Source organism: Coenobita brevimanus, chromosome 30, assembly GCF_032717465.1.
Source record: "Coenobita brevimanus isolate Jiangsu-jjx chromosome 30, ASM3271746v2, whole genome shotgun sequence".
Taxonomy (NCBI): Eukaryota; Metazoa; Arthropoda; class Malacostraca; order Decapoda; family Coenobitidae; genus Coenobita; species Coenobita brevimanus.
Window position 1 is genome coordinate 41,899,958 of NC_136983.1, and position 12,577 is coordinate 41,912,534.

Genomic DNA, 12,577 nt, shown 5'->3' on the forward strand with positions numbered 1-12,577 from the left:
CAGTTCCGTCAGACGAAACCAGACAGACCTGACAATGATTCCTAGCCTCCAGTTTAGTCGTCAGACTATAGGGTTGATATGACTAACAACCAAGAACTCATTCAGCTTCAAAACAACGGTAAGGTTAATTGAATTTCTATCTATTGCCAGACGCCTTAATCCCGCAAGGGATTCACCCCCATCCCTCTCATCATTCGTCATGCATACCTGTGGATCATTTTGTGTCTAAACGGCGTATTGGCCGTTAACAACCCCGTCCCCACACAAATGTCCACTGAAACACTGCCATTCTCAATTTCTCATCCTCTTCTGCCGGCACACCCCACTACTCCATCCACCTTCACATTCCCAACTTTTCCATTCATGTCTCCAATCAAAAACACCATCGTTCCTCCCAGACTTTTCCATGCACGCTTCTACTTTTGCCCAAAACTCTTCTTTCACTCTGCTTGCAAGATCTTGCATTGGCACATATACACAGACGATCATCCACGATTGTATTCCTACTTTCACTTTTACCCACACAATCCATGACCCAACTGATCCATCCTCTCTTATATTCTCCTTCCATCTCTTGCACACAACAATACATACTCCCTCTGTTGTCCTTTCATTCCCACATAGCCTACTTCTGCATACCCCATCCATACTCCCACTCTTTCACACTCTCACCTTTCCATTTAGTCCTAGTTATCCACATATGTCCACTTTTGCACCCTCAAGCACCTGGACAATCTCTCCCTCTATAACCTCATCATTCGCACCCCTTACATTCCATGTTGTAATCCATATCGTGTCCTTTGTCCGGTCCTTGGTCGTCACCTGTTTTTCCATCCTGGTCCGAGGCTTCTTGTTTGTATTTTTAGTTAGTTGTTTTCCGGGGAGTGGCACTAACCCTCAACCAACCCACTTGTTGACACGTAGGGAACACGTGTTGTTTGGTTATAAGGTTACCACCCAGCTTATTAAATGATTTCCTTGTTTACAGGAAATAATTTGTCTTGTCACTCAATGCACAATTGAAATAGTGTACCACTACACTGAGTTAGTAGATGATGGGCGCGTCCACCGACCATTAACTAATTTCATATAACTGTAATGTGTATAAGTGTATGACATCAATATGAATTATGTATATGCCTAGATGTATAACTAATGTATAATACAGTTGCTGAGAGAGTTCCTGCTGCCAATATAGTGTAGTGTTGACAGAGTTCCTGTTGTGTACGAATCAGGGTATTTGTTAACTCAGCATAACGTGCCTGACACATGCAAGACGTGATCACCTCCTGGGTCTCTCCCAGCTATTTAGTAACAGTTAGAAAGAAACTAGACCAAGGGAGTATGACAAAACCTACGATCAATACTGTCAAGACGTCGTTGGAGGTGTTATACAACCTGACGTCTAGTGTGTCTGTCACAGCTCAGCTCCTGCTACACTAACCTGTCAGAGCGTCTGCATAACCGTGACTCAGTATGCAAGCTGTGGAAGCGGCCCAGTTCCATCAAATAAAAGCAAACTGACTATAGTAACCAAGAGGACTCCGTCCTATACCTCCATCAGATGAAACCAGCCAAATTTAGTCATTTTGATCGTAGGTGACAGACTTGCGCTCCATTTTAGCCATGAAGCTGTTATCTAATGGCAGAAGAATATAACACAAAGGCCCGTATTCTCGTCAGTCTCTTCCTTAGTAATTTATTTATGGATGTTGCTGGTTAATATCGTTTTATACAGAATTTATACAAAGTATGGCGATATTACTCTAACTTGGCCTTAATTTGCAATCTCTCCATCCTGGATGCTCAGCTGTGGCAGTGGATTAGCATTAGACTATGTTACTAGACACGAAGAAGTGATATGGGAAGGATGTAGAGCCGAAGTATTGTCTTATTCGGCCACATGAAAGAAAAGGGGAGACGAAACTCTAAGCCAAGTTAGGGTAAAAGGACCATACCATTTCCATTATTTTTTTCCGTCAATCTCCCTTGCACCAAACTATCCTCTATTCTCAGCATTCTCATGATCTAGCGATAGGAGTAATTTACACAGTGTTATCTAATATGTTACTCCTAATTATCACTGAATAAAGCAAACATTAACAATCGATGAAACGTTTAACTTACCGAGGCTCTTGATTCTCCTATCTGTCCAAGTTCGACGTTGATGCACTCGGAGTCTCTTGGTCCATCAAAAATCTCAGCACGTTAAAGTACCACAGCCTGGGAGTATATACAGTACTGTACTGTATATTGTCAGCACCTGTCCCAAACTTTTTAGAATCTGACATTTTTTTTTTTTTTTTTTTTTTTTTTTAGTTCCCCTCTGTGAGCATTTCTTAGGTTCTTTATTTTTTTCACAACTGCATCTCTTTCAGCCTTTGGATAAGCTTCTTTCATCTTTTCAATGAGTTTCTCATAAGCTAATCGTTGTTGGTCTCCGTCACAGTAGTTTTATTTTTAATTTTCCAAAAAAACTCATGTGCTCTGTATAGTTCAATAAATTCCTCTATAAATGCCCTTGAAAAATTGCGCAAGCGTGCGGACTGAGCAAACTTTCAAATTTACCTCCACACGCTCCAGTTTAACTGTGCAGTTCAAATCAGCTCATTTAAGTTTTCTGTCATTGACGGATATCGTTAAGGCCAAGATTTTGATCTGGATACTGGATAGTTAAAACTGCGCAGATAATTCCTCATCCTTACGCTCCGTTTTACCCGCAGTTTTGGCCTGCACAGTTAAACCGGAGCAAAAAACTGAGCGTGTGTAGCCGGCCTAAGTTAGATACTCGGTCATACAACTTGTTTACTTACCATGTCGCTGGAGACCGAGTAGGAATGATTAGAATAAAACAAGTATATATACACAAATCGGGAAATAAAGGGCAAAATAGAACAACGACAGAGCTATACCTCAAAGGAGACGTTTTTCTTTTTTCTTTGAACTTACAGAAAATGTTAGATTAGGCAGGGGAACCAAAGCTTTTTAGAGTACACCGGCGAGAATTTTCTCCAAGTAATTTACCTTGTTTCCCCTAGTATTGCAGGTTTATTTACTTTAAGGCATTGCCTGGAACTGAATGCCTGAAGCAGCTTATCGTACATATGTGTGTGGTTTCATTTTGTTCTTATTTGTAGTCAGTGATGGCGTTCTATATGCACTGTACCCGAGGCGTTTGTTGATTTGTTTATCCAGTGCTGCCAACCGCAGTGTAAAAGGTTGGGAATGTATCTCGTATTGTTACACTTATCTGAGAGAGCAATATATTTTTTAGATGGTAGAAGGACTTATTACTCCTAGTGAATGCTCACAGAATTGTTTTAATGTTGCTAGTGTATAAACTTTAAAATATTATTAAAAGCATAAGTTGTCATTCTGAATCGCTCAAAATATCCAGACCTACACGTAATTTAAGCCCCTACTCCAATCTCTCTTCCTATGAATGAAAAGAACTTATAAAAGCGTCTAGTGAATAAAAAAACACAAATTTTATTATAATATTGCTAAATTGTGTGCGTTTACAGTCCATGTTGACAGTATGGGCTAGTCTGTGTCGTCTGTTGCGGTGTTGTTAGTGTTGTGGTATTTTAGTGAAGTGTTTGTGTCTAATGTAATTGTTGCAGATAAAATTGAGCCAAAGGAGAGTGTTTGTAAAGCGCTGGTGAGTATCTTGGTATATGAAACTCAGCTAAATTATTAGCCTATTGACCTTTAACGAACTTTGGTATTACTGAGAACTGGATCATCTGGAGGTGACAAATACTATTAATGCTCTGATTAAACCCCATCAGTACCATGATATCCCTTTCTTTTGCTGCCGGTGGGCGAGTTTCATGAGTTTGCATTAGCTCTGTCTTATTGAATAAGTTAGTATCAGTATCAGCTCCTTTGTGAGACCGTCATAATGTTGAGCTGAGAGAAGACCTTGTAGTGAAAAGATGTAAAATGTGCAGTGTCTGCAGGATTGCAATGTTGAGTGAATGTGAAGGGTAAAACATTCACAATTTTTAACACCTGATGAGTAAATAATGAGTATTGAAACTTCTAATCTACATTTCTTTAACTTAGCATGTAAACATCATACGGTATCTAACCAAGCCTAGCATCTCTGGGTGTTGCAGTGAAAATGGTGTCCACTTCCTGGGACTCCAGTGTAAACAAACAAAATTAATCTGAAGGAAATTGAGTTTGAGAGTTTATAGAAGAAAAAGATGTACTATAATTTTGAGACAAATACATTGTATACAGTAGTACCGCATGAAAAATAGGTACTGTAATCCGTGATTATTCTTTCAGGGTTTCCTGATTTTTCTGCTGATGGGTGCATGATACAGAGTTCATAGTGGAGCCAGTAACAAATATATTCAGCCCTCATAATAGGTTGCTTTTTTAACATTCTTTTTGTCATTAACCCCTTCAGTCCAGTGATGTACTATTATTTATATTTAATTATTCTTCTTTATATTCCATGTTTTCCCACTTTAAGAGGTTGATGTGTTTAACCAATCTTCATCATACAACTCAAGTCATGTAACTGTGAGACCATCTTGGTTTTACCGGTATACAGTATATTTGCCATTTTGGTTTGGCAGGTTTTATGGCCAGAAGCCATTCCTGACACCAACCCTCCCCATTTATCCAGACTTAGGACTGGCACCAAGTTGGGCTGTCTTACCGTTACCTCTTCAGTTGCTGGGGAAGTGCTTTTTGTCTTGACTGCTGCTAATAGGCCCTTCCAATATGGACCCACTTAATCAAAGCTGTACTCAAGCCTGCTCACCACTGTAGGGTATCACTCTATAAGCAGGTTTGCCTCCAACCCCAAAGGACCCCCACCACTTTCTCCAGCTGTGGCTGTAGCTGAGGTGTCTCAGGAGAGGTGGTGGTTGAGGTGGCCTGACCAACCTCTATCCCCTCCTTATCTCTACTCTGAAAGGCCACCACCACCTTTTCTGGGTGGAGTTGTGGCTCAAGAGGGTCTCAGGAGAGGTGGGGGTTGAGGTGGCCTTTCCATGTCCTCTTCATCCTAACCCCCGTAGGGCCTCCACCTTTTCTAGCTGGGTGTGTTAAGGTACATGATGTGTGATGTGCAGGACTTCATCCCACATATTCCTCAGTCTTCCTCTGTACATCCTGCCCACCACATTCATGCCAATGACTCCTTAACCATTCACACTCCTCCTCCATCTCAGCCTGTCCAAACCATCATAATCTACTTGTTAGCATCACTTTCATATTTCATATGCCAAATCTCTTGCAGTGCACTACACTGAGTTCTGTCATTCAGTGATGCCTCACTTATCCATTTCAACATTCTCATGTATGTACATTCCCGTCTGCTTGTGCCCTCCTCGCTCAGTGGCAGTTTCACAGCCATATAGGATAGCTGACATTTGTCACACATTTTATAGAGACTAGCATTAGCATGAAAGAATAGCCACTTCATAGTCAGGAGAGGCAACAGCTGCATAAACTTCTTCCATCCACTTTTCATCTTTGCGGTGGAAGTAGCCTTTGCTCATTCTCGTGCACTTAGCTTTTTCCCTGGGTGGGCAAACAGAATTATTCCACACAGTCCAGTCAGCTGTCACCCCACACAATACCATCCATTCTGTAATCAATAGTTTGAACACCACCACATAGGTAGCCATGCGCTGAAAATTTCTTGCATCACCGTATGTTGTCAACAACTAACACCACTACCTCTCGTGGACCCACCCACTACAAGTTGTATACAGAACAGAATGCCTCCTGAGTCCCCTTTAGGTATGGGATCATCTTTAGGAGTGGCTTAGTGTGTCACCAGTGTTATCCAGGTGCTAGGTGCTTCACTCACGTAGGCTTAGCAAGTTAATGAAACCACAGTACACAGCACATCATACCTGTACCATCCTTTCACACCAAACCATATGCATTAAATAATCCTCCTACACCATACCACACCAAGGGCATTAACTGGTGGACCCAGAATTATTTGTATCTATTAATTTTGTAGTGGTACCTGTTAACACAGCACAGGGTCACACATCCTGCTCCATGACATTAGGCTACCACCCATACACCTACTGTCCATGTTCATTGTTTTACCAGTAGCAGTTAATTTTCAGTCCCTATGATTCTATCCCTTCACTCCACATCTTGAATTTCTCTCTGGTTTGGAACCTTTCAGCAGTTAATACAGTACCAAATCATCAAGTTATATAACCTCCCAAGGGAGCGACCTGCTAAACTCTCATCAAAATGCCTCATTTTCCAGGGTGAACAGCAATGGATTCACCATGGAAGCCTAGTGCACCCCAACATTGACCGAGAATTCCTCACTTAGTCTCCACTTGCTCTCACAGGCATAGTTGCTCCCTTGCACAATTTCATCACCAACCTGACAGTCTTTTCCTCAGCACATTGCTTAATCAGTGCTATTCCAATTTACTATGGTACTGTGTTCAAGGCTTCGTCAAATGTCTTTTCCAGATGCACAAATATGGATAGTTTTCTGTTCTTTCTGTGATACCATATTTCTGGTGCACCAGAGAGACAGTTGCATCAGTCCTTCCTCTTCCAAGCATAAAACCAAATTGTGTGTTATTTATAGCTGCTCATTTTCTCTGTAATTATGCTCTCATTTATCCTTTCCATAACGTTCATTGTGTGCTGTGTATTGGACTGCCTGTGTCCACTGCACTGCCTTTTTGATAAAACACATTCAGTCACATTCTTCAGCCAGTCTTTTAGTACTGTTTCTTCCCTTACAGTTGCTCAATTAACATTTTCATATCTAAATTACCAGTGGCTTTTAGCATCTTGGCCACTGTCAGCAATAACTAGCCACTGGCAGGTTTATGCATCATCAGCGTAGACTACCAGTAATGCTGCAAACTGTCTCTTAATTAGCCTAATCTCAGATGATAGGCCTTGCACTACATCAGCATTACTTGAAGTCTCCCTGTCAGTGTAATTCCTCAGTCAGCAAACAGCAAGTGTTCACTTCATGTGTTCGTAAATTGAAGGGGTTAATCTTTTTGAAACATTGCATCCTTACAATGCAATACCAAAGCTGTACAAATACATTTTTAAGTTAGAGTACTGTAGCAACTATTTAACATTATCATTATTTCAGGAGATATGCTGGCATGGTGAAAAAAGCACAGAGTCGTGGAGGAAGGGTACCGGTAAGTACCGTACATAGTACTGTCCATGGTTGTAGCTATGTGATGTTGTTTAGCTAGCCTAAAGCAGTTCAGCTGCGATTCTAGGTATCCATATTGTACCCACTTTTATGTTTTATTCTGCATTGGATTTTTATAAACTGAAGTATCCTGCTCTGAAAGGATATTTACTTTAAGTACTGGTACGCTATACTGTTTGCCATATTGTAAATTGATGTATCTACCGATACCATATTATTGTGATGAAACTGGAGATAGAATGTATTGTAAGCTTTTTGTGTGTGTGTGTGTGTGTGTGTGTGTGTGTGTGTGTGTGTGTGTGTGCACGTGCGTGCATGTGTGCGTGCGTGCATGCGCACTAGTGGCTTTGTAAGCTATGTGTGCCAGTGCATTTGTAAAAATTTTGTTGCTCTAGTTTTCTGTAACTTTTTTTTTAAGGCCTAATATTACAGTTTTTCTGACTTTTTAATAAAATACAGTCTGCTATGCATATGCTGTTACTGCATTTAACTCGTGTAGCAATAATTCTTGTATTATAAAATCAAAACACATTGGAGTCCTTTTTCAGAGTTGATTTTTTATATTTCTCTGTAGGTCTGTTTCAGTTAGAGCTCAGTTTCTCCTTAGAATAATGTGTTAAGTGTTCTTAACATTTTTGAGGTTGCATTGAGATTAACAACAGGACACAATTGTGCCTTTCCCATGAAGCCTCAGAAAATGGATTAAGTAGCTAATGAAGTTTCAGAGGTCCTGTATATGTGCTATGTACCGTTTCATTTTTTTATTTTTTTATTTTTTCCTTCTCTGAAAGTCTCCATTTCAATTTTGTATCATTTAATTGTTTTCTTAGAGTTAACAAAGAAATTATAGTGATAGTTTTTTTTTGTTGCATAATTGTCACGAACAGTGTAATGCTGTCTGTGATGTAGCATATCATTAACATTTGATTGACCTGCTTGCTGCAGAAACTTATACTGCACTGTACTTTATGATGTTTGTTGTAGTATATTAAATGTAAAATAGTGAGGCACTGTTAAAACATGGCCTGTGAGCAGTATCGTATGCTTTGTTATATTTATATTTTATGTGCAGTTGAAAGTGTCATCACAGTAAAATATATATATGTAGAGAGAGAGAGAGTGTCACAAGGAAGAAAATTAGCTGATGCAATGAAGGCCATGATAAGAAACAAAGACTTGCATGTTGCAGCTGAATGAGACTTACATGAAGGAGGGCCAGTCCAGCATTAACATATGGATGTGAGACTATGGTGTGGCATGAAAATGAAAAGTCAAGAGTAAGAGCAGTGGAGATGGGACTGCTGAGGAATGTATATGGAGTACAGAGGGTGGAAAGGGTACGAAGTAATGTGATTCATGAGAGATGTGGAGTGAGGAAGTCTGTGGACACCAGAATCGAAGAGAGTGTACTGAGATGGTTTGGTCATGTGGAGAGAATGGATAACAATAGAGTAGTGAAAAAGGTATATCTGAGTGAATTTGAAAGAGGGAGGAGGCGAGGTAGGCCAAGGAGAAGGTGGAGAGATACGGTGGATGAGTGTGTGAGGAAGAGAGGTTTGGAAGTCAATGAGGCTAGGAAACTGACGAGATCGAGCTGGTTGGATGAATGTTGTTTGAAGAAGTGCATGATCATGGATTTGGCACCTCTTTTTAACATGGCAGCGCTCGGATGGACTCTATCGGATGCGTTTTATGTGAAGATACAGAATGTGGTGAATCTTTTTGGCATGTTTGATCGAGTCAGGATTCCGTGGGCTTGAATAATGAGTGGATGGAAGTGTGGCCCATTGGAGTGGGCAAATTTGGGCTATCTGGACATTGCTACTCCACATCCTGCCCTAGGGTCGTAAAGGAGGTCCGGATGATGATATATATACTGTATATTTATGTACATATATATATATATATATATATATATATATATATATATGTACTGTATATATATATATATATATATATATATATATATATATATATATATATATATATATATATTATATATATATATACATATATATATATATATATATATATATATATATATATATATATATATATATATATATATATATATATATGATTTATTGCATGATTAGGATACTGTAAATTATTATTATATTTTCGGAATATGATTATTGTTTGTAGGTTACAGTAGTTATTGTTGCTTTGATATGAACATTGCAGTACAGTTTTTCATCTGTTTAATTATAGTTATGACTATGGTACATGTACATTAATAAGATGCAGTGTTAATTTTTTAATATACCCTACTGTTATATGAAGTGGCAGTTCTGGGCCCAGCTCAATGTATACCATACACAGTAAGGTTATGCCATACAATGAGTTATACAGAGTACCGGTACAGTATAGCACTTTTCATACTTGCATTGGTGCTGAAGAAGGACACCTTCATGTTGTGGCACTGATATAACCAGCCAGCACCACTGTATGGTCATTCGAATCCCCAGAAAGGAAGATAGTGGATTGCAGAGGAGGGCAGCTTAAGCCTGAGGTCCATTGCGTTGACATTTCAGATGAGCCTGTGGCCACAACAACAAGAACAACAGCACCCATGTTTCAGAAGATTTTCCTCTTCATAAAATACAGGACAGTGCACTTTGCAGTACGTACAGTGCCATTTTTCTCATTTAACCCCTTCTCTACAGCAATGCCTACCTGTATTATTTTATTTTTACTACTTTAAAACGATTTTATTCAGCTTAAAACTCTGGTCAGACTTGAGGGTTCGGGGTACTGTAGCTTTCAATAATCCTTTCATTACAAGATGTCTTTCCTTAGTTGAAGAAAATTGTCAAGAGATATCATTTATAAAATATAAACTACATTATTGTCATGAAGTGCTTAAGAATGAAGTTATGTAAATAACCAAGCAAATAAATTGTGAGCAGCATACGTACAGGTACAGTAGCTACTGAATACAATCACAGTTCAAAACAGAATGGTACTAGTAATATTGCAAAACAGTTTGGAAGAACACCTAGCTACAGAAGCAACACTGTTACGGTACTGTTGTTAATCCCATCACTCTGATGATGTATTTTCAGTTTCATTCTTGCCATCCTTAGAAAGATTTATTCAGCTTGGGAGGAACTTTCTGAACTTCAGGAATTACATACTGTATCATGCTACCTTCATTAACCTCGTCACTGCAAGATATATCAATCCTGCATCATCTCTCAGCACTCTTGGGATTTCATTCTCTCTGGGTTTATCGTAGAAAGATCATATTAGCCTCCCTTTCTTGGAAAATGTGCTGTAAGAGTTTAGGTGTGCTAAGGTGACTCCATGCCCTCTTTACCACCACACAGCTGTTGACTTTAAACTGGGGTTTTATTCACCCCTGTGTGGAGTACAACTCTCATGTATGGTGGGCTTCCCACACACATACTGTAGCTCTTAAGAGGGTGGAGTCAGAGGCTTTTTGTCTTAACTCCGCTTCTCTTGCTGACTCCCTTCAGCCTCTCTCTCTCTCTCTCTCTCTCTCTCTCTCTCTCTCTCTCTCTCTTCACTGCACTGTTGCATCTCTGTTCTTTCGCAACGTCAGTGGTCACTGCTACTCTGGACCGTCTGCTTGCATCCTTCCTCCATTATGGCGGGTGTATACTCACCTGTCCGTTAGCAGGTTGCCACCCCTTACGGGATTAAGGTGTCTGCAATAGATAATTATTTTTTTTTCCTTGTTGCAATCAATGGTAGTGGGGTACTAGCCTGTGGTTCCTTCTTCCTTGCATTGAAAAAATAGCTGAATAAAGTCTTTGGTGTTAGCATATTAACTGGAAATAAAGCATCCTTAGAGTGAAAGGGTTAATATGGTGTGTCTAAAATTACAGTACCATAAGATGCCCTGCTCACCTCTAACCGCTCACCACACACTTACCCACCTATGCCTCACCCCACCTCTGCTCCTTGTATAGTCATTTACATGAGTCCTGTCACCTTTCCTCCTATGGATTTTTTTTAAAATCCCAAAATTCAAGGGGGAAGAAACAGGAGAAGTGACAGGACTTAAGTGGATGATTGTACTGCACCTGGGCCCAGATTCACTTAGGGTTAATGCCTTGCCATAATTAGGATTCCTTTTAGCAGGAGCGACAAAAAACAAATCTCAGTTGCTCTACATTATTACCCTTAAAACCAAGATATGTTTTACAAGAAGGACAAGAAAAGGAGAGTACAGTATCTTACCATATCCCTTGTTCTTCCTGCAAAACCGAATGTTGGAGAATCCCAGCCCTGGCCTGTTTCAGCATAGGTGACTGGTTGGTTGGTAGGTGTTTGAGCATCACATGGCCGGCCTGCCCAAAGTGCTCATCACAGATTACGACAAAGAGCCTGGCGAAGTGGACTGTTGCTGGGACCCGTACTTTAATGTCACGGTACAGTTGTATGGACGCATTTTTAAAACTGAGAGGGTGTAAGGTGTATGCAGATCCCCAGTGTCTGACAGCCATTTGTGAAACGCCATGGTACAGGTGTCCCTCACTCTGCAGTGCTCTGGTTAATGCTATTTCAATGTAGAGGTACCAGTTTGGGGGCACCATTTTTCAGTCAGCAATACTACATTGAACCCTGTTTTGTTTTAAAGATACCTTGGAGAGGCAAAGATATGGTAATCAGTAATTTTGAAAGAAGTCAGGTGAAAATAAGTGAGTGATTTTGCATTATAACTGATGTAGTTGTGCTGCTGGGAGTAAATGTGTGTGCAGGTTGGCCTGGTAAGTCTTTACCATCACAATACTTGGTGTCTTTGTGTGTGTGTGTGTGTGTGTGTGTGTGTGTGTGTGTGTGTGTGTGTGTGTGTGTGTGTGTGTGTGTGTGTGTGTGTGTGTGTGTTTGTGTGTGTGTGTGTGTGTGTTTGTGTGTGTGTGTGTGTGTGTGTGTGTGTGTGTGTGTGTGTGTGTGTGTGTGTGTGAGAGATTTATGCTAACTGTGGTGTTTTAGGTGGCTGTGAACTTTATTTTGGTTGGTTTGGGATGTGGATTAGGAAAAATTAGCATTTCTTCACATGGCCAACTGTGGGACCCCAAACAACATACGGTATTCCCATTTAATTCACATTATAACATGCACACTTAACACTGAATTGCTTAATTTTGTGATTTGGAGCATTGCAGCCCCATTGTTAAGTGAGGTATACTTGTATGGCATGCTTTGGTTCACTGCCTTTCTGCTGAATGCCCTCTGTAATGTGCCTACAGACTGACCACTTCTAATGCTCCAGCTGTCCCACAAATGACTGTCAGAAATTGTGGACTTGTCTTTGCCCTTACCTTGTCAGTTTTAAATACAGTATATGGCCAGTAGTTTCTAAAACTTGGGTGCAGAATACAAGGATGGCCAAGCTCTTCCATGACAACGGGTGATGATACT

General features: G+C 40.2%; 1 protein-coding gene across 1 annotated transcript in view; it reads left to right on the forward strand.

The window, feature by feature from the left end:
• Positions 1-3,610: 3,610 nt before the first annotated feature.
• l(1)G0196 (inositol hexakisphosphate and diphosphoinositol-pentakisphosphate kinase) overlaps positions 3,611-12,577 on the forward strand; it is a 475,031-nt gene continuing 466,064 nt past the window's right edge. Inside the window, exons 1-3 of the mRNA XM_080268869.1 lie at positions 3,611-3,661; positions 7,118-7,169; positions 11,439-11,583. Coding sequence (XP_080124995.1) covers positions 11,494-11,583 — 90 coding nt within the window. The 5' untranslated portion in view covers positions 3,611-3,661; positions 7,118-7,169; positions 11,439-11,493. The remainder of the gene's footprint in view (positions 3,662-7,117; positions 7,170-11,438; positions 11,584-12,577) is intronic.